General features: G+C 36.8%; 1 protein-coding gene and 1 pseudogene across 3 annotated transcripts in view; both read left to right on the plus strand.

The window, feature by feature from the left end:
• ARID4A (AT-rich interaction domain 4A) overlaps positions 1-12,830 on the plus strand; it is a 64,945-nt gene extending 52,115 nt beyond the window's left edge. For both annotated transcript variants that reach the window (XM_080809651.1, XM_080809652.1), the window contains exons 20-24: positions 75-1,208; positions 1,945-2,049; positions 5,849-6,055; positions 6,670-6,816; positions 10,840-12,830. In XM_080809651.1, the coding sequence (XP_080665777.1) occupies positions 75-1,208; positions 1,945-2,049; positions 5,849-6,055; positions 6,670-6,816; positions 10,840-10,943 (1,697 nt within the window). In that variant the 3' untranslated portion in view covers positions 10,944-12,830. The remainder of the gene's footprint in view (positions 1-74; positions 1,209-1,944; positions 2,050-5,848; positions 6,056-6,669; positions 6,817-10,839) is intronic.
• LOC308346049 (10 kDa heat shock protein, mitochondrial-like) lies at positions 1,478-1,800 on the plus strand (annotated as a pseudogene). The gene has a single exon. The product of its transcript is annotated as a 10 kDa heat shock protein, mitochondrial-like (transcript).
• Positions 12,831-23,207: the final 10,377 nt, after the last annotated feature.

The raw sequence follows: 23,207 nt of genomic DNA on the forward strand, positions 1-23,207 counted from the left end.
GGTAGAATTTTTATTCTCAAGTTACGTTGGTAATTAAGATAGAAACCTTTGTAATATAATATTTCCTTTTGCAGACTCTTGCTCTTCGGATAGTGAAACAGAAGACCTTTTAGAAAAGAATTTGATGAATGAAGATCTTTCTCCTGATGGTAAAGAACTAGAAAAAAATGAAAATTTAAATGATGATAAAGTAGATGAAGAAAATCCAAAGATTGCTGCACATATATTAAAAGAAAATGAAAGGACGCAAATGCAGCCTTTAGAAACACTGAAGTTAGAAGTTGGAGAGAATGAACAAATAGTACAGATTTTTGGAAATAAAGTGGAACACATAGAAGAAGTTAAGAAAGAGGCTGAAAAATCTCCTAAGGGAAAGGGAAGACGAAGCAAGACAAAAGACCTTTCTTTAGAAATTATAAAGATTTCATCATTTAGCCAGGATGAAGCAGGAAGTGAACCTCATATAGAAACTCAGAGTCTAGAATTTTCTTCATTAGACAGTAAAAACTTCTCTTCTACTACCGAAGATGAAACTGACCAATGTGCAAAAGAAAAAAAGTTGAAACGGAAAATACTGGGACAATCATCACCAGAGAAAAAAATACGAATTGAGAATGGAATGGAAATGACAAACAGCATATGTCAAGAAAAGACCAGTGACTGTGTTGCATCTGAGGGAATGAAAAACTTAAATTTTGAGCAACATTTTGAAATAGAAAATGAAGAAATGCCATCATTAATTGCAGAGTCAAACCAACGCATTCAAGAATTGACTAGTGAAAAATTTGACAATCCTGCTGAAGAAACTGTAAATACTCCACGGAAAGAAGAAGAGGATGCAATGCCTCTGATCGGGCCTGAGACTTTGGTTTGCCATGAAGTCGATTTGGATGATTTGGATGAGAAGGATAAGACCAGTATTGAAGATGCAGTAGTTGAAAGCTCTGAGTCTAACTCTCTTGTTTCTATTCCACCTGCCCTCCCTCCTGTAGTACAGCATAACTTTTCAGTAGCTTCACCACTTACTCTCAGTCAAGATGAGTCTCGAAGTATAAAAAGTGAGAGTGACATAACCATTGAAGTTGATAGCATTGCTGAAGAATCTCAAGAAGGTCTCTGTGAGAGGGAATCAGCGAATGGGTTTGAAGCCAGTGTTGCCTCTGGTACCTGTAGTATAATTGTTCAAGAAAGAGAAAACAGAGAGAAGGGTAAGGACTTTCTAGGGAGAATATCAGCCTTTATGATCAACCCCAAAATTAGTACGTTAAGAGTTTTAGGAGCTCTTGAGCAGCAAAGTTCCCTCCCTCCCTCCCTCTTATTCGTGCTTTCCTTTCTACCTCCCCCTCTCCTTTCCCGTGCCCTTAAAAAAAAAAAATGTATATATAGAAATTTATTTGGAGTAGACAAGTGAATAATTACAGCTGCTCTTGCCTGGCCGCGGCTGCAGAGCAGCGTACGAAGTGAGGTAGTGGGAGTCATGGCAGGACAGGCGTTTAGAAAGTTTCTTCTCCTCTATGACTGAGTTTTAGCTGAAACGAGTGCAGCTGAAACTGTAACCAAAGGAGGCATTATGCTTCCAGAAAACTCTGATGGAGAAGTATTGCAAGCAACAGTAATAGTTGTTGGATCGGGCTCTAAAGGAAAGGGTAGAGAGAATCAACCAGTTAGTGTGAAAGTTGGAGATTAAGTTCTTCTCCCAGAATATGGAGGCACAAAATCGTTCTAGATGGCAAGGATTATTTTTTATTTAGAGATGGTGACATTCTCAGAAAGCACATAGACTTAATAAATCATTATTGAAATGGCATCATGTGAAGCTGCCCATTCCACTGAGTTGTGAAATCTTTAATCATGTAAATAATTTCCATGTCTCTTTTATAATAAACTAATGGTATCCAAAATATATATATATTTTTTTCAATTGTCTCTTTCCTTTTATTTCAGGTCAGAAAAGGCCAAGTGATGGAAATAGCGGATTATTGGCAAAAAAGCAAAAGCGTACCCCAAAGCGAACAAGTGCTGTAGCCAAAAGTGAAAAGAATGGAACAGGTTGGTGCTTTCCAACGCTGGCATTAGCATAGTGTTAATATTTTCAGCATTTTGTTAGTTCGATCATTTGTGTCAGTTTAAAATAAATTTGGTTTAGGGGCATCCGGCTGGCTTACTTGGTAGAGTACGTGACTCTTAATCTCAGAGTTGTGAGTTCAAGCCCCACGTTGGGGGTGGAATTTACTTAATAAAAAAAAAATTTTTTTTTAAATGTTTGGTTTATTATGTTCTGGAAATAGCAGTTTTTCCACTGGTTTTTAATCTGAAGGGGCTTGTCAGTTTTATTTGGAGCTGGGATAGCTGTGATTCTTTTTTATGCTCATTTCATTTGTATTTCTTATGTAAAGTGGGTTAATACTGAGGAATGTATTTGAGAATCTTGAATAATTGGAAATTAATATTTGTTCTAGTGGTAAAAGCAGATTAAGTTTATATTTCTGAATGGAATGGTTTACTTGAATCTAGAAAAGCTGATTTCTAAATAGTATCATGGTATTTTTAAAACAAGAAGATAGTAAGATTCTTACAGAAACAAAGTTAGTAAATCAGTATGAATAGCATACATGAGAAAGACTTCTGTGTGGAATAAAACTAAGTTGTAGAATATAGTAGAAATAAACATGGTTGATTTTGACAAAGTCTTATCCAAAACATGCCTTCATACAAGGCTGAAAAGAAAATTCTAGGTTACAGTAGATACATATCCTGTGGAGGGAGCATATAGTTTATATAAGATAAAAGGTATTTCAAAGGAAAACTTTTGAACCATATTTGAAGTTCTTAGAGCCACATGTGGCTAGTGGCTGGACAATACAGATGCAGAGTACAGAGGAGGAGTGATGGGAAATGAGAATGGAGAGTCAGCAGGAATTACACAGGGTAACTTAATAACGTCATAGTGCCTGGCAGATAGGTTTGTCAGACGATCAAAGTGAACACCATAATGGGACTAATGGGAATCACGTACTACCTGACAGGATGCAGCAGGAACACAGGAGCACATCTGTGACATTCCTGTCAAAGAGGCATAACCTGAATATAATCATGAGGAACCACCAACAAATTCCAACTGAAGGGTCTTCTATAAAATAACTGATCTGTAATTTAAGAAATTGCAAAGGTCATGAAAGTCAAGGAAAGAGGAACTGTTGCAGATTTAAAGGAGGCTTATGAGACATGACAATTAAAAGCAGCATATGATTCTTGCCCGGATCCTATTGCTACAAAAGACATGATTGGGTCAAGTAGAGAAGCTTGTATAGGATCTGAGAATTAGGTGATAATATGTTTGTGTTCATTTCCTGATTTTGATTGTTGTATTATGGTTCTCTAAGTGTGTGGTGGTTTTAAAAATGTACCTACAGATCTGTTGATATTCTCCCCTTCAAGAGATAAAGCCCAATTCCCTTCCCTTGAGTGTGGGCTGAATGAAGTGGTAGAGTATGACTTCAGAGACTAGGTCATAAAAGGCACTGCAGATTCCTCCTTGGCTTTCCCTTGGATCACTTGGTCTGAGTAAAGTTAGTTGCCAAGTCCTGAGGACACAGCAGTCTATGGGGAGGTCCACATGGTGAACTGAGCACATCCTGCCAATAGCAAGCAAGGAGCTGAGGCCTCCTGCCAAAAGCCACATGAGTGAACCATCTTGGAAACATAGTCTTCAGCTGCAGTGAAGTCTTCAGAGATCACAGCTTCAGCTAAAAGCTTGACCGCAACATCGCAGGATCCTCTGAGCCGGACTACACAGCCAAGCTTCTCCCAGATCCCAGAGATTGTGAGATATCTGGGATATCCAGATATCCCAGAGATAACCATTGTAGTTTTAAACTGTTAAGTTTGGGGCCAGTTTGCAGATAACTAATATGAGAAGAATGTTCTTATTTGTAAGAAAGAAGCACTGAAGTACTCAAGTATGGCTGGGTAACTTAACCTTCAAATGGGTCAGAAAAACATTTTTTGGTAACTGTTCTTACAAGTTTTTTGTAAGTTTAAGGATTGTCTAAAAAGTTAAAAAGATTAAAAAGAAAGGAGATCATCAGTTTTACTTTTGGGACTTCTTATTTGTCAAGAAGAAATGAATTTAAGAGATGGAATCACTGGGACTCAGTTATCATTAGTTACATATGAGGGACCTGCTGATGACCATATGGAATACAGGAGAAGCAGCAGGTTGTTGGAAGAGTAATTTAGAGAATGTTGAGTTAGGGGTACCCAGTATTAGGGAAGTAGGGATCTGGAGCTTAGAAGAGTCTGTTTTTAGAAGATGGTTATGTGAAGGATTGCAAGATGATGAAATTGCCATGGGAGAGTTGTAAAATGAAAAGAAAAAGAACCAAAAATAGAATTCAGTAGGCTGTCTTTATATGGGCACTGATCAGAGACAAATGCAAGTCACTAAACACTAGTGGGTTTGAATGAGAAAGAAGTTTTGAATTGTATAGGATATGCAATATGATTAAAATACATTCAATGAATTTGGTGAATTATAAATGTTGGGACCCTAACAAGAGCATGGGAATGTGATTAGAAGATGTGGAAATCAGGATAACAAAGAATTTCTTTCAAGAAATTCGACTTTAAAGAGAAGGAAAGAGGTGCCAGCTAAAAGGGGAAGTTCTCCTTCTGTTCCCTCCCTCTCTCAGGGTGGGAAGGATGTAAGCATGTTGGTAGACTGGGAAAAGAAGCTGAAGATAAAAGAAGAGGATAGTTGATGTTGGGCTATTTTAGAGGAGCTGTGAGTAGATGGTTTTAAGAGTACAGCTGAAGAGATTAGTCTTCAAAAGCTTTCTCCTCTTTCTGAGCACCCCCCCAAAAGTTAATAAAGACAGATGCAGATAGAGGAGGGGCTGGGAAATTGAGTATGTAACACTCAACTTTGCTTTTTCAGTAGAAGGCAAGGTTGGCTTTTGAGAGTAGGGTGGAAGTTGGGTATGAGAGATTGGAAAAAAAAAAGTAAAACTGAGAGAATTCTAATTATTTATGAAGTGAAATGCAAAAGCATATCTAAGTACAAATCTGGTGAGGAGGGACAGAGTTGCAAATGATTATCTGATCACATTTTATTATATGTATGTTAAAGGAAGTGTATACATCAAGTATTTTTTGTGCTTTTTCATTTATGCAGTTTAGGTAGCTTTATGTCTTGTTTTAAACATAAATGGGGCAATACTGTACATATTGTTTTATAACTTTGCTTTTTTATTTAACAGTATATATTGGATATTTTCCCATTTTTGTTCTTATAAACTTTAGCTCATTCTTTTTAACTTCAAAGTATTCAATAGTATACTTGACCTTTGAACAACAGGGGTTTAAATTGTACAGATACACTTACACAGATTTTTTTAGAGTTCTGTTAATGTATTTCCTGTTCCTTATGATTTTCTAACATTTTCTTTCTGTAGCTTACTTTATTGTTAGAATATACTGTATAATATATTGTTGTATATAACTTAGACACTCTGTGTTAATCAATTTATGGTATCAGTAAGGCTTCCGATCAGCAGTAGGCTATTAGCAATTAAGTTTTTGGGGAGTCAGAAGTAAATGCAGATTTTTGAGTGCATGAGGGGTCAGTGCTCCTAACCCCAACGTTGTTCAAAAATCAAGTGTATGTAATTTTTAACCTTTTTCCCACTGGTTGGCATTTAGATTTTCCTTTCTTTACTGTTAAGAAATTTGTGCATTTGTACACTTATTTCTGTAGGATACAGACCCAGTATAATTGCTGGGTCTGCTGCATTTTGATATTTGATATTTTTTCATTTATAATCTCTGAATCCATTTTTTCTTATTCTAGGACAAAGTAGTGATAGTGAAGATCTTCCTGTCCTGGACAATTCAAGTAAATGTACACCAGTAAAGCATCTTAGCGTGTCTAAGCCACAGAAGCTTGCACGATCTCCTGCAAGAATTTCCCCTCACATCAAAGATGGAGAAAAGGATAAACACAGGGAAAAACACCCGAATTCATCCCCTAGAACATATAAATGGAGCTTTCAACTCAGTAAGAAGCTTTAGAAAACCTGAATGTATCTTGTAAAAGTGGTATTTATCTTAAAATGTCAAAATAACAAACAGTGGCTACCAGATCCATTTATGTAGGTTTCCAAATATTGTTTTATCAGTAATCACCACTTACCATCTTAAACATAAATCCATGCCTTTTCATAATAATAACCTGACAAATATTAGAAAAAGATCTCCAGTAATGAAATAAGATACATGTATAATCAATGAAACTGAAATACCCTATTACTGACAACTGAAAATAACCAATGAATGAAAAAATCATTGTTACAAAGAAACTACTTGGATGAATAACTACAATTACAGATCAGGGTTGCTGTGTGTTGATGTTTTCTTGTGTTTATCTGATTATTTAAGTAATACATCATTAAGTAATACATATTTGGTATAGAAAATTTGGGATTTATACAGAAACCTTATTCATGAATTTAATTACTGTCAGTCCTGCTTATAGAGCCTTACTTAGTTAATACAGAAAGTTTTAATAAACTAAAGCTTTTGATGATTTAGAGGTTGAGTTTTGATAGAATGCCATCTTATTTTCTCAGATAATTATTTTAAAAACCAAATTAACCTTTTTTCTCCTTTTAGATGAATTAGATAATATGAACAGTACAGAGCGAATCTCTTTTCTCCAAGAAAAATTACAAGAAATCAGAAAATATTACATGTCTTTGAAATCTGAAGTTGCAACCATAGACAGGAGAAGGAAAAGATTAAAAAAGAAAGACAGAGAAGGTAATTTGATTATAATTTTTCTTCCCTTGTTTTTCAAATATATGCTGTCATTTTAGAAGATTTATATTAGTTACTCTTTGGATATAGTACACATTTATTAATTGTTGTTTTTAGATTCCTAGTTCTATCTTTGTGATATTATTGAAATGAGTGCATCAACAGCTGAATTAATCAGGATGAGACTATTGAAAAGGACTGTGAACTATTTTACAAAATGTGTGATTTTATTAAATGTGGTGGGTTCCCAAGAAGAATTAGTTACTCCCTCTGAAATTCACTCTTTGCTCAACAAATACTTATTGGCTACCTATTAATAGTTAACTATATTTGTTATTATGAGGTTCACCAAAATTAGTGGGCAAATGGGTTATCCTCAGAGAGATGATCTTTTTACGATCATAAATTATTTCCTAAGGAAGGAGCTCAACATAAGTTGAAATTGTTCACTCAACATTAATGTGTTCACACTATGTGCCAGGCCCTCTTCAAGGTGGTGGAAGTGCAGAGATGAATGAGATACAGACTTTGATTTCAGTGATCTTAACTTCTAGCAGAAAGGGTGTGTGATGAGGGCATCAGGAGTGATATTCCCAAGTACAGGAGTTGGTGAAAGGAGAGATTACTTTGGATTAATCATGGAGAGAGAGTAGTGTCTGACTTAGACCTTAAAACTCTGTAGGACTGACTTATTACACATAGATAGGTTCACACACATCTACCCCATCTGCAAGCCCCACTAAAAGAGCAGTAAAGAAAATGAAAAGCCCTGTACCCACAAGAACAAAATAATGGGATAGCGGACCACAGTAGACAAGAAATGTCAAGAGTTTCTCTCTTGGAAGATGAGAAGCAGATGGACTGCTAAAACCTAAGCTTGTTTATGCTTGCAGTGGGACAAAACAAAGAGCGATCCAGTCCATACCACATCACTCAAGCTCTGCAAGCAGGGATATAGGTGAGGCTAAAAATGGAGATTGGTTGAAAATGGAAGGAGAAAAAAATTGCATCCTTTTGTCCCATCCTGTGATACAAACTACCTTCTTCTGCAGCTCTAGCAGAAAATAGAAAATTAACTGATTGTGCAGACAATCAGTAACTGTAACTGTAGACTCAGGGACACCAGCCATAGCTGAAGGTGAGAGTGCAAAAGCAGAAATAATGAGCCTGAGCAAAAGTCTGCAGTAGTGAATGATGAAACCCCTGTCCCTTTTCCAACGGAAACTCTTACCTCTTGGCTTCCTGAAATCTGGCAACTAAGTTTATGTTCATTCTTTGGAGGAGACAGAAGGACTCTTCTGGAGAAGCTGGTCAACCCAAGAGGAACTAACAAAGAGACCAAATTTAGAGGTTCCTGAACCAAAAAACAAGATCCTTGCCAATCACTACTTATGCACTGCCCATCACTGAAAAGCTCCGCATACTCACACACAGCTTCCAGTTAGCTTTGAATGCCCCTCTCTTAAATATGGGAGCCCCAAGACCAGATGAGAAAGCTCCTACATAAAGGTAGGACCTGAGGGGCGCCTGGGTGGCTCAGTGGGTTAAAGCCTCTGCCTTCGGCTCAGGTCATGATCCCAGGGTCCTGGGATTGAGCCCCACATCGGGCTCTCTGCTCAGCAGGGAGCCTGCTTCCCTCTCTCTCTGCCTGCCTCTCTGCCTACTTGTGATCTCTATCTGTCAAATAAATAAAATCTTAAAAAAAAAAAAAAAAAGTAGGACCTGAGCCGAAGGCACACGACTGACTGAGCCTCCCAGGCGCCCCCAAATATTATACTATTAATACAATTCAGAGACCAAGAAGGATCTCTCAAAAATTAAAAATATGACAGCAGGAATTTTAAAAAATGTAATAGAAGAGATAGATAACAAAGCTAAAGAAATCCCAGTACATGGTCAAAAAGACAATAGGAGAAAAGAACTAAGAGAAGTATAGGATCTGGTCAAGAGATCCAACTTCTGAATCACAGGCTTTCTAGAAAAGGAGTACTGAACAAACACAGGAGGAAGCTGCCATCAGAGAATTATTATAAGAAGAACTTCCAGAAACAAAGGATATGAATTAGAAGATGAAAGGACTCAACTGTAACATCTATAAAGAATAGGGGGAGAAAAATCACACCCAAAGCACTGTGAAATTTCAGAACCCTTTGGTTTACCGTATAAAGGTATATCTAAAAAATGGGTCTTAGAACAGCATCAGGTTTCTCAGTGCACTAGAAACTAGAAGCCAGACTAGAAACTAGAAAGCTAAGAAGACAACATAGAATCCAGGAAACAAGGAATCCCACTTAGGAAAACAGTAAAGAAAAGTGATGAAAAGAAAGGTGATGAAAGTGATAGGGTGACCACTGCCTAGAGAGCCAAGTATTCCAGGAATAGGATGGATAGGAGGAGAGGGCTCCAGGTTCTGTCTCTTTAAAAAAAAAAAAAAAAAAAAGGTAAATTATGTGATAGGGTTGCTTATATTAAGAGTTGTCTGCCTGTGGCAGAGAGTTTGGGAGCTAATTTCTGATAAAATTACCTGTATCATATGTGATCTTGAATCACTCTAGTCCAGGTCCAGCAGTGTTAATTCCTAGAAATAAGACAGAGCAAATGGAAGATTAGGCTTTCCATGTTTGTCCTTTTTTAAACAACTGTAAATAGCAAGAAGTCTTTACGGAACTTTTAAACTTTTAAAAGAGCAAATGAGCAAGTTGAAATTTCTTCAGACCATCCTGAACTGCTTTAAGTTAAAGGTGATAGGCGTTTCAGACAAGTACAAGGATTCTTTTATTACAGTCTTCCCTTTTTTGTTTTCTTAATTTTTGTAGTGCAAAGTGAGTTATTAAAGTGAGATCCTGAGTGATTTCTGGAATATTAGAATTCGTAGTAACGAGTTACATGTCACATTGACAGTACACGTACACACTGAGAGAGACATACTTAAAAATTAAAAATTTAAATAGGAACAAGTATGCGAAGTTTGGCGGGAGACAGGAGCTTTGCAAAGAAAAAAAAAAAACACCCCCAAAAAAGGCTAATTACCAAATGCATAGAGTAGTGATCCTTAATCTGTGTTATGTCCTCCTGGAGAGTTCTCTTAAAGTCATATGAGGACTTTTTTCCTGTTTGTTTGGTTTTTTTTTAAGATTTTATTTTTTTTACATAATCTCTGCACTTATTATGGGGCTTGAACTCACAACCCCGATATCAAGAGTAGCACACTCTCCTCCTCACTGAGCCAGGCAAGTGCCCTGTGAGGACATTTTTCTAATCACATGCTCACACTTCCATCCTGATCCTGATACCGTCAGGATTCTGAAACCTGACCTGGATAACTGCTGTTGCTTATGGGATGCTGTGTCCATTAGGTCTGCTGGGGCAGGGTAAGGGTAGGAAGCCAGTGGTTAGCTGCTTAGATTTTTTTTTTTTTTTTAAGATTGTATTTATTTATTTGTCAGAGAGAGAAAGAGTGAGTGAGCACAGGCAGACAGAGTGGCAGAGGGAGAAGCAGGCTCCCTGTGGGGCAAGGAGCCCGATGTGGGACTCGATCCCAGGACGCTGGGATCATGACCTGAGCTGAAGGCAGCCGCTTAACCAGCTGAGCCACCCAGGCGTCCCGGTTAGCTGCTTAGAGGAGATTCTCTGGGATGAGTGAATTCTTTTATGGTCCGAGAGCCCAGAGACAAAGGAGGAACTTGCTGCAGTGAGAATTTAACCCTGGTTGACCCTGTTTTCGTTTTGAGGCAAGGTGAGTTCCTTCCAGCTATCTTTCAAGTTAGGGTTTAAGACTCTGTTATCTCTTTTATATTTAAAAGTTTAGATGCCTTTTTTGGACTGAGTTATTTGACCAGTGACTGATTCCACTCCATTGTCCCAAACAGTTTTTGCTGACAGTTTGTTATTCCAAATGTTGGCACCATTTAAGAGGACTGTAATTGAAATGAATGCTAAGAAATTTACTTCTGACTTGCCAGCGGCTGGGTATCTTTATGTGATAGTCTAAGAGGTCTGATGTAGTTACTTACTTTGATCCCACAGTGTCTCATGCAGGAGCCTCCATGTCATCTGCTTCGTCAGACACTGGAATGAGCCCCTCATCCTCATCTCCCCCACAAAATGTACTGGCTGTAGAATGCAGGTGATGAACGTTTTCTCTGCCTTCCCAGCAGTTTGCTGCCATGGACATAAATCCCAAAATCCTGAAATACAACCACAGAAAGCACTCAACTGGTTTGACATTGCTAAGTATATCCTGTATACCTTTCCAGGCTGGATTGTATCTATTCCCTCTTTTTTCTTTTTTTCTTTTGCAAAAAATAAGCTGATTAATAATTGAAGGTTAGGCAGCCTGCCATATTTGTCATAATTTTTCCTCTTTAACTTTTTTTCATTTTTTGTGAAGATAGAAAAAGGGCACTTAGCAAATTCAATTTGTATAATAAAGCTTTCAAATGTTATAGAAATCATAGACAAGCAAGTGCACATGATAAACATCAAAATATTATCCAGCTGAGTAGTGACTGCTGCACTTTCACTGAGATGTATTTGAACACTTGGTGAGTAGGGGGTTTATGCTGTTTTTGGTTTTTTTTTTACTTGTTGTTTTTTTATTTTTGTGGAAGCACTTGCTATTTAGAACTGCCAAAGTATATGTTCAGCAGTGTGCCCAGGTTTAAAGGTGTAAATGGGACAAAATAAATTGTGAAAGGAAGTGTAGTTGACTGAAAACTACAGTTGTAATAAGTCTTCCACTTTTTATAGGATTTTTGAGCACACAATTATGCAAATATTTTAATGTTTATTAATGTTTACAGTGGAATTGTGAATAAGTTTTCAGTGGACTATCTTATCCCTTGACAAAAATATTTTGTCTTTTTTCTATGTAATTTCAGAGTTTTTATTTTGTTACAAAAAGACAAAAATGAAATATATAACAACAATGAAGTTATTTAACAAGATTTCTAAAGCTGAAAATTTTGTGTAAAATAAGGTATTATCTTGCAACTTGTTAAATATATTTATTCAGACATTGGATGTTGTATTTTTATGTATTTTTTAAAATATTAATAAAATTGAAAAAAAGAAAATTCTAGGTTAATTCACTCTTTGGATGACAATAGCTCTCAGCTGTCCCTTTTACAGGAGGTTGCATCCAGTAGCTTTGCCTGTATTGAAGGGAGTCTGTCTCAGTCCTTCAAACAGTATAGAACTATAAATGGGCATCTGGATCATTAAAGTATGTCCTCGTTTAGAAACTTTGGCAGTCCTAGTGTTTAAACTGTTTTGAGGATCAAATTTTTGGTTGCCCTTAAGATACTTTGTCATAGTTTTTATGTTTGCTATACTGCCGAATAAATTTCTATCTCCCAAAGTTGAGATGCAACAACTAAGTAAAGCAACTATGTATGCTTTGTCTGTGAATTGTTCCACAGACTGATACATTTTGTAAATAATTCCAAAATCATGTATTTAAAGCATTTTTGCCATATACATTATGTAAAAAGGTGATTTTTTAAAATCAGTTTTTAAATTCATGTTTGTACATTGAAAGGGGTTTTTTTTAAACCTCCTTTTCTGTGTTTAATATGCTGTAGAGTAATAACCTAGATGCTCTAGACTGTATATCAGGATCTGATTTACAAGAACAAAGAGCCAAACACTAGTGATGGCATAGCATTACCGAAATCATTGTTTCTTAATTTCATTTTACCACATTGTGAACTTGTGATTCAGATTCCTTCCATTTTCGCAGAGAATTAAAAAGAAAAAAGTACTCTTGTAAAATGCACTTTTTTGTCTTTTCTTTGCAAAGCAGAAGTATTTCAATGTAAAATAAAAATGGAGCTCAGTGGGCAGTATTAATAAAGGCCATGTTTTAAACATAGGCTTTATATTTTTAGTTTTCATTTAAGTGATTTTTTTTCCCCAAGTGCCAGTAACTGAACAGTTGGAAAATCAGACTTTGCAAAACAGAGCATATTTGATATATTCGTCAGTCTTTACAATAAAAAATTTCTAGCACTTAATTATAAAAGTGAAAAATGTCACGTCATTCAAATCCAGTTGGAACTAGGAAGCAACCTCAGATTCATACGTTAGAGATTTTAATGATTTCCTTCAGAAGCAATTTAGTAAATGAGAGAACTAGTTATCAGCCTGACTATCATCCCTTCTAATCAGTATAAATCTGGTAATGAAGTATTGGGACCTTGCTCCAGAGAACAAAATTATATATTCATTCAATGGGTATGTGGACAGTGTTAGAATCCTTTTATTTTGGAGCTGGAGAGGATTATGAAATAAGTGCATACTAAGTATTAAATTCAGATATTAGGCATATTTTGAGTTTAGCTAAATTTTGGATAGTGCTTGCATATGATTAAAAAAGTAAAAGTGTAAAGACACTCTAACATCTGAAGTAGAAGGTGCTATCTATAAGGTTAAATTCTTGAAGATTATGGAGACTGTTTCACTATTCCATTGTGTGCTTTTATTGTTTGTTGTGTTTCTAGTTTTCCCGTCCTTCACTAAGAAACATGTTTGTACTTAGCATATACATACTATGTCTTCCATGAAATTGCTTTAAATTACGGAAATCCATATGGGTTAAACTATTAATTTATGTATCTTATTAAGTCCTAAAATCTACCTTTCTTCTAAACCCTATAATTTGACATAACTGTCAACACTGAAAGCACTGGAAGCTATATTCAACCACACATAAAAACTCTTACCAGAAGTCATTCATCAACAATTTATCAGTTATCTGCTAAGTGCCAGGCCCTATGCTAAGGCCCAGAAGTTAAAACAGTGAACAAGACAGGAAAGGGTCCCTATCTTTAAGCAATGTGTAATCTAATGAGGTAGGTTATACACAGGTGCCATGAGATAACGTACAGGAGCCCAGCTTGGAAGACAAGGGTGGTCAAGGAAGGCTTTTCAGAGAAAGCAACAGTAAAACTGAGCCCCATGAGGATAATGAATTGGCGACGCAAATGGGAGGACAGATGGGAGAGTAAAGCACTCCAGGCGCATAGGGCTGGAAGGTAACGAGTCAAGGCAGGAACAGACTTGGGTAGGAGACGCAGGAGCCAGGTCATGCAGAGCCACTCATTTTGTAAATAATTCTTTCCAAATCATGCATTCAAAGCAGTTTTGCTTCTTTAAACCCAAACACTGCACCTGCTCACCTCTGCCTCGTGTTCCTGTGTTTCCCCCATCACTCTATCCCTTCTTGTCCAGAGCCATCTCTGGAGTGACTTTCTATGAAGCTTTTGCTGACTTACCACCACCACCTCCTTCCTTTATGCTCTCATAGCATTTTCAATCTGTCATCTTACATGACAACTTACCTTGTATTATGTTTACTTATGCATGTGTCTTTCTACCCAACTAGATGTTAGTTCCTTAAGTACTTAGTCATACTTGTATCCCACAAAGTGCCTGATCCAGCACCTAAAAACACACAGTAAGATGGTCAAAAACTATGTTTAAGTTGAGAAAAATTACTTTTGAATTGCTATTGTTTCTGGCTTTTACCAGTGATTCTTATGTACAAGTCAGACATTTGTAAATTGTCTTTGTGGTTCTTTTCACAAGGTGATAATGGTAAATACCATTTGAGAAGTGCAAAGTAGACCTGTTAAACTGTCTAATCCCCAACCCGGAGTATTTGTAAACTGATGAGTTTTTTCCCCTCCTCGTTTCTCTCTCCCTCTTCCATTACTCTATGTGGTTACACACAGATTTTTTATCCTGTTGCAGGAAAACTACTGTATGTGATGGCATTCATCATTAGTGAAGATTGAGGGGCTCTTAAGATGGAGTCTGAGCTAATGGGGAATTTCTAATATATGCTCAGTAGAAATTTTTTTTTAGTTATTTACGTTTTATTACAAAACCAAATGTTTTTCTTCTTAAGCACAAAAAACCTTTTCATATATTCATATTAGATTCATTATATCTTTTTAAAAACTAGTATTTATAATTTTAGAGTTTACAGTTAATTATGAAGCTATCTTCCATTTTGTAATCTGTATCACTAAAATTCATTTTGAAAAGTTCTGTTGTGAAAAACTTAAAACTTCCATGTAAATATAATAAATGATTATTCTGCACAAGTAACTGGATTTCTTCTCAAGGCTAAGTTATATTAAACAAGACAGCCTGACATCAAGACTTACCACTTTAAGTCGCCAGATTTAGCAAATAAAAATGCAGGACACCCAGCTAAATTTGAATTTCAGACAGATAACTTTCTGTTATAAGTATGTCCTGCATAAAAATTATGCTTTATGAATTATGAATCATCAACTATGAAGTTGAAATTTAACTAGGCATCCTGTACTTTACCTGCAAATCCTACAACTTGTTTCTTTCCCACTATATTCCAAGACATATTTATTATCCTCCAGACAAGCTTTTCTCGGTCCCCAAACCTTTTTATGGAGAATAAGAAACTGCTGACGTTTCTCCTGGATTCCAAGGATGAATGTGCCTGGGCTGTCCATAGTGATTTTTAGAATTAACCATTCCCTTGATGCAGTCGTTATCTCCAGGACTGGCCCTATGATAACTCAGCTTTGACAAAATAGTTGTGAATGCACTCAGACTTCACTGGTGGTTTTCCTTTGATGGGGCACTTTTCCCACCAAGTGGTAACTGCTCTCTTAAGTTTTCTTGGATCCCTATCCAAACCTGCTCTCGAAAACCTAAACTAAATCTAACTCCCTTGAAATTAAAAACTTTCTAAGGCATTTAATAATTATGAATAAAGCCACTGTAACCATACACATAAAGGCTTTCGTGTACACCTATGATTTCATTTCCCTTGGGTTAACACCTAGGAGGAAGGTTGCTGGATTGTATACCATACGATTTTGCATTCCTAGCAGTGATACACAAGAATTAAGCTGCACTACATCCTTGTCAGCACTAGATATATTAAGTTGGGCTTTTTTAAAAACCATTCTAATAGGTATATGGTGGTATTTCATTGTGCTTTTAATTTGCATTTCCTTAATGCATTAGAAAGTATGCAAAGAAATGGGAACTCCCATGCACTGCGTGCACATGTAAATTAATAAGTCTGTTTAGATTTGACATCATCTAGTAAAGATGAAGGAGAATACCCCCTTTGACCCAATAGTTCCATATATCCTAGAGAAAATCTACTGTATATGCTCGAGGAGATCTGTATTAGACTATTTGACTATTCTTTGACTATTAGACTATTCTTTGCAGCATGGTTTGCATTGGCCAGACATCTTAGATGCCCATGAACAATGGATGAATAAATTAAGGCTAACTAATTAACTGCAGTACTAGAGAGCGGTTAAAATAGATGGACTAGAGCTAAATATATCAACACGAATAAATCTCAAAAACAAATGAGTGAGAAAAGCAAGTTGCCAAACAATATATACATCTCCACAAAATTTAAGGATGCAAAACAATACATTGGTTTTGTTTAAAATGTAGGCATAATGGGGCGCCTGGGTGGCCCAGTGGGTTAAAGCCTCTGCCTTCGGCTCAGGTCATGATCCCAGGGTCCTGGGATTGAGCCCCGCATCGGGTTCTCTGCTCCGTGGAGAGACTGCTTTCTCCTCTCTCTCTGCCTGCCTCTCTGCCTACTTGTGATCTCTGTCAAATAAATAAATAAAATCTTTAAAAAATAAAAATAAAATGTAGGCATCAATAAAAAACCTGAGTGTGAATGATGAATACCCAAATTCAGGAATGGCTTTCTCTGGAGAACAGGGAAAGGAATAGGGGAGGGTATACAGGGGCGTTTATTCCCTCCTCCAAAAGTAAAATAAATATGACAAAATACTAAGATTTGATAACCTGAGTATTTATCATATTATTCAGTCTTTTACTATATTTGACATATTTTATAATTAAGGAAAAATGGCTAATGAACTATTGCACAGTAAGGTGAAGATAACTGATAGAACGGAGTACTGTTATCAGTGAGTCACGGTCCATGCATATTATCTCAACCCTATGAGAAAAGCATCGCTTTTGTTTTGTTTGTTATGATTCCATTTATTTGACAGAGAGGGCGCGTGTGCACAAGCAAGGGAACAGCAGGCAGAGGGAGGAGGAGAAGCAGGCTTCTTGCTGAGCATGAGGGCTTGATCCTAGGAACCTGGGATCATGACCTGAGCTAAAGGTAGCTACTTAACTGAGCCACCCAGGCACCCCAGCTCTTTTGACACATGAGGAAACCAGTTCCAAATGGTCAAGGGAATAATAAGTAGCAGAATTAGAATTAGGATGCCAGCCCATTTCTTCTGGCTTTCAAATCCAGTATTTGTTTCATTACATTAGTGCTGTCTTTTAGAAGCTTCTGCTCCCTGAGAATAATGGTTGCTTTTTTAACGAAGACATCATTTTAAATGACTACAAGGAGAACTTATGGATCTGGGATTCTCCTTAATAAGACTTATAAGCACTCATTTTATAAGAGCTAACTATTTGAACAAGGCAAAGCACCTGACCTTTCTAAGTGTCAGTTTTCTTATCTAAGGTGAAAGGTTTAGATTCTAAAATCCTGCTTTTAATGACTTTTAATTTCAGAGACATTTAAAAAGTTTCAACTCTATTTTTTGAGTGGCTAATACATCCATATGGTTCAAAAGAGAAAGGACACAAGAGTACATGACAATCTCCCACATCTGTGCCTTACTTTCCCCTTCCCAGAAAAAAACAAAGTTAGGGTTAGGGTTATCCTTCCAAAAACATCTATGCTTCCTGATTATTTTTGCAGCTACATAGTATTCTATTATATGAATGTACTACAGTTTATCTGGCCCCATAATGATGGGCATTTTAGTTAATTCTAATTTTTATTACAAATAATGCTACAACTAATAGCCTTATGCATATGTCCTTTCACACATGTGTGAGAATACGTGTAGGATTAAGTTCCTAGAAGTGGAATTACTGGATCAAAGTATATGTGCATTTTTAACCTCAATAGATATTGTCAAATTGTCCTCTAGGAAAGTGTTGGAGAGAATGTGGAGGAACTAAAACTCTCACACTGTACTGGTGAGAATACAAAATGGTATAATTACTTTGGGAAAAATTTGGCAATTTCTTAAAAAGTTAAACTTACATGACCCACTCATTCCACCCATTGATTCTTAGGCAAGAGAAATGAAAGCATGTTCCACACATAGAGGCAGCAAGAACTTCAAACAACCGAATGTCCATCAACTGGTGAATGGATAAGCTGTTCCATATCCATAGAATGGAATACAGCCCAGTAATAAGAAGAACAAACTGATGATACAGGCAACAAAACAGATGAATTTCAAAATAATTAGGCTGAGTGAAAGAAGCAAGACAAAGTACACACACTTTATGATTCCATTTATATAAAGTTCTAGGAAATACGTCAAAATGTATAGTGACAGAAAGCAAATGAATAGTTTCCTGGAAACCTGGTGAGGACTATGTGGGGGATGGGGTAGGAGTGAGAGATTTCAAAGGAACCCAAGTAAAATTCTGGCAGTTTTGGACGTGTTAAATTTTTTTTTTTGAGATTTTATTTATTTATTTGAGAGAGAATGAGAGAGAGAGAGCATGAGAGGAGAGAGAGAGAGCAGCTGGAGAAGCAAACTTCCTGCCAAGCTGGGAGCCCAGTGCTGAAGTCGATCCCGGGACTCCAGGATCATGAGCTGAGCCGAAGGCAGTGGCTCAACCAGCTGAGCCACCCAGGTGCCCCTGGATGTGTTAATTTGGTTGTGGTGATGGTTTTGTATGTCTGTGTGTGTATGTGGGTATTAAATATAAATTAATAAAAGTGTGCATTTTAAATGCGTGTAGTTTGAACATTAAAAAACCCCAAAATATCTAAAACAAAAAAAGCATAGGGAACGTGCAAAGCTGAGGTCACTGTGGTCAGCTAGTACAGAGACTAGAACTCAAGTTTATTGAGGTCAGTGTTTTTCTTTAGCCTGGTGAAAGCAATGAGAGATTTCTGCTTTTTCCCACTGAGGTATGTCATGACCTTTTTGTGGTTCCTTTGACCAGAAATCTTAAGATCTTCCTGCTAATGTAGATATAATAAGCCCAATGTATTATTCTTTAAGTGGGGAGTATAAATAGAAACACTGTTTTTCATAATTTACCTAAGTCGATTTATGTACCCTTTTTCCTCTAACATCTGAGTATTTTTCAAATACCCTTTTGAAACACTGATGCTATTAAGTTGAAATTTTTACTGTAATGACTTCAGGTAATCACTCTTGGATTATATTTTATCTGACCTTCATTTCTTATTGTCAGAACTTATACTTTTTCTCCCATGTTGCTGGTTTAGTCTCCCAAGATTGCTGACTTATGGTTTTATTACACTTCCTTTGACTGACTCTGTCTTCAGCCTCTATTTATTTTCCTTATTGTCTCAAGATTCCCTCCCTCCTCAATGCCTGCACCTCACCTCCCTTTATTAGCCTTCACTTGGGTCATATCCTCAAGCATTTAATCTAGCCACTGATATCTTATCAGTACTAAAGTACTGACATAAGTAAGAGATAAAGAAATGGCTGGTATCTAAAAGAGTGGTAATATCAAAATGACTTTATATGCAGAATTCAATGGTTCTTTTTTTCTCATTAATTGGTTCATTCAACAAATACCAATAGAGTGTTTTCAGTATATGTACTGTTCTAGTGGAGTAGGATTTCAGCACAATGGACTCAATCTGACAGAGTCTTCAAAAATAAAGAACCATCTAGTTCTTTCAGAAGATCCAATAAAATTGACAAGCCTCTAGCAAGACTGATTAACAGAAAGGACACAAATTACCAGTATCAGGAATGAGAGAAGTAATATCACTACAGATTGTATGTATACCTATTAAAGGGATAAAAAGGGAACGTCACCAACATCTTTGTTCCATTGAATTCAACTTAGATGAAATGGGAAAATGCACCAAAAGACACAGAAACAAAGCTCACTAAAGAAAAAAATATATAACTCGAATACCCTTGTATCTATTAAAGAAATGGAATTGGAAGTTATAAACCTTCCCCCAAAGAAAACTCCAGGTCCAGCTACCTTCACTTTTAAGTAAAGACATAATACTACTAAATGTTTAAGGAAGAAAAAATACTAATTCTACTTAAACTCCTCCTAAAATTGAAGAGATGGTAATCTTTTTACCCATGCAATAAAGCCAGTAGGGCTCTGACACCAAACCAGTATCATTCATGAACATCTATGCAAAAATTCTCAAAATTTTAGCAACTGAAATCCAACAACATATTAAAGGAAAACACAACATGGGTCAAGTGGGGTTTATCCCAGGAGAGCAGGGTTGGTTTAATACTCAAAAATTAATGTAATTCACCATATTAACACACTGAAAAAGAAAAGGCATCGGACAAAATTCAACATGCATTCTTGAAAAAAACTCAGCCAACAGAAGGAAATTTCCTCCACCTGATGCAGGAAGAACCTCCAGTTAACACCATACTTAATGAGGAAAGACTGAATTCCCTAAGATTAAGAATAAGACAGGGATATCCATTCTTACTGCTTCTATTCAACATTGTATTGAAGGTTCTAGCCAGACATTCAGGCAAAAGAAAATAAAAAGCAAAAGATCATGGATATCTCAACTGGTGAGTTTACCAAGAATGCAGGATTCAAGGACACCTCACCTGGCTGGCTCAGTCTGTTGAGAGGCAAGTCTAGATCTCAGGGTTGTAAGTTCAAGTTCCATATCGGGTACAGAGATTACTTAAAAATAAAATCTTAAAAAAAGAATGCAGGATTCAAGATCATACAAAAATCAGCTCTATTTCTATGTACTAGCAATACATAATGAGAAATTTAAAAAATGCCATTTACAATTGCATCAAAAATATGAAATATGTTGGGATAAATATGGCAAAGGATGGGAAAGACCTCCAACACTGAAAACTTACAAAATATTGCTAAGACCAAATAAAGACAGTCTAAGCAAATAAAGAGATACATCTTGTTCATGCATCATAAAAATATTAAGATTTTCTTTGCTCCTCAAATTTCATGCAATCATAAAATCCCAATGGGATTTTTTTTTTTGGTGGAAATTGAGAAATTAATTATAAAATTCATATGGAAAGACAAAGAACCCAGAATAGTCCAAACACCTCTGAATAAGAACAAAATTGGAGGCCTAACTACCTAGTTTCAAGAATTATTATGAAGTTAACAGCAATAAAAACAGCATTTTGTACAAATTGATCAATAAAACAGAACAGAGTCCTGAAATAAGCCCACCCATATGTGGATAATTGGTTTTTGATAAAGGCACAAAGACAATTCTAATGAAAAAAAGGAAAGACTTAAAGAAATGATGCTGGAACAATTGGACAACCATTAGCAAAACAACAAAAAAGAACTTGGAACCATACCTTATACCATATACAAAAATTAAAAATGATCACAAAACCTAAAACCATAAACCTTTAAAAGAAAATAGGAGGGGGTGCCTGGGTGGCTCAGTCATTGAGCATCTGCCTTAGGCTTGGGTCATGATCCCAGGGTCCTGAGATGGAGCCCTGATTCAGGCTCCCTGCTCAACGGGGAGCCTGCTTCTCCCTCTACCACTCCCCCTGCTTGTGTTCTCTCTCTGGCTGTCTCTCTCACTGTCAAATAAATAAAAATCTTAATTAAAAAAATAGGAGATGTTTGTCACGTTATGCCTAATTGGGTTAGGCAAAGATTTTTTTTTTTTTTTAAAGATTTTGCTTATTTGAGAGACAGAGAGCAAGCACAAGCAAGGGAAGGGGCAAAGGGTGAGGGCAAAGCAGACTCCTTGCAGAGCAGGGAGCCCAACGTGGGGCTCTGTCCAGAACCCTGGGATCATGACCTGAACTGAAAGCAGACACTTAACCAACTAAGCCACGCAGGTGACCCTGCAAAGATTTCTTAGATACAGTATCAAAAGCACAATCCATAAAGGAACAAGTTGATAAATTATACCTCACCAAAATGAAAAACTCTGGCTCTTTAAAAGACATTATTAAAAGAATAAAGATAAGAAACAGCCTAGGGAGAAGGTATTTGCAAAACATATATCAGAAAAAGTACTTGTATCCAGAGCGTATATAAAGAACTCTCAAACTCAACAATTTAAAAATTGCAATGAAAAGAAATAGACTACAGATTTGAACATAGACTTCATCAAAGAAGATATATGAATGGCCAATAAACAGATGTAAACAGTGTACATCAAGAGACTGAGGAGACAAGCCACAAACTAGGAAATATTTATAAAAGACGTATCTGATAAAGAACTGTTTGAGACAGTCAGGCTGCTCTTACAAAAATACCATAAATTCAGTGGCTTATAAACAAACATTTATTTCTCACATTTCTGGAGGCTGGGAAGTCCAAGAAACGTGCTGGCATCACTAGGAAGCTCTGTGGGGCCACTTTTGGAAATCAGCTATTTAGCCACAAAAAGACATGAAGGAATTTTATTTATTTATTTACTTGACAGAGAGAGAGATTACAAGTAGGCAGAGAGGCAGGCAGAGAGAGAGGAGGAAGCAGGCTCCCTGCTGAGCAGAGAGTCCCATGCGGGGCTCGATCCCAGGACTCTGAGATAATGACCTGAGCCGAAGGCAGAGGCTTAACCATTGAGCCACCCAGGCACCCCAACATTAAGGAATTTTAAATGCATATTACTAAGTGACAGAAATCAATCTGTCAAAGGCTGCATATTGTATGATTCCAAATATATGACATTCTGGAATTGGTAAAACTACAGAGACAGTAAAAAGATCAGTGGTTGCCACTGGTTGGGGAGGGAAGGGGAAGAAGTATGGATAGGTAGAACACAGAGGATTTTTAGGGCAGTGTAACTATTCTGCATGTTACTATAATGATATTATACATTTATCAAAACATTATGCATTTGGACATTAAGCCATACTTTCGTTTAAACTATAAACTTTGCGTGACAATGATGGGTGAATGTAGATTCATTAATTACAACAAACGTGGCACTTTGGTGTGGGATGTTCATGCTAGGGTAGCGTGTGCTGGTGTTGGATCAGGGAATATATGGGAACCCTTTGTACTTTCCACTCCATTTTGCTGCAAATCTAAAACTTCTCTCTCTCTCTCTCTATATATATATATATATACACACACACATATATATATATATTTTAAGATTTTTATTTATTTGTCAGAGAGAGAGAGAGAGCGCACACAGCAGGCAGAGTGGCAGGCAGAGGCGGAGAGAGAAGCAGGCTCCCTGCCAAGCAAGGAAGTGGATGCGGGACTCGATCCCAGGACCCTGGGATCATGACCTTCAGTTAAGCCGAAAGCAGTGGCTTAACTGACTGAGCCACCCAGGTGTCCCTCTAAAGAAATATTTTTAAAAAGGAGTTGGA

The sequence above is a fragment of the Martes martes genome (genome assembly GCF_963455335.1).
Source record: "Martes martes genome assembly, chromosome: 7".
Taxonomy (NCBI): domain Eukaryota; kingdom Metazoa; phylum Chordata; class Mammalia; order Carnivora; family Mustelidae; genus Martes; species Martes martes.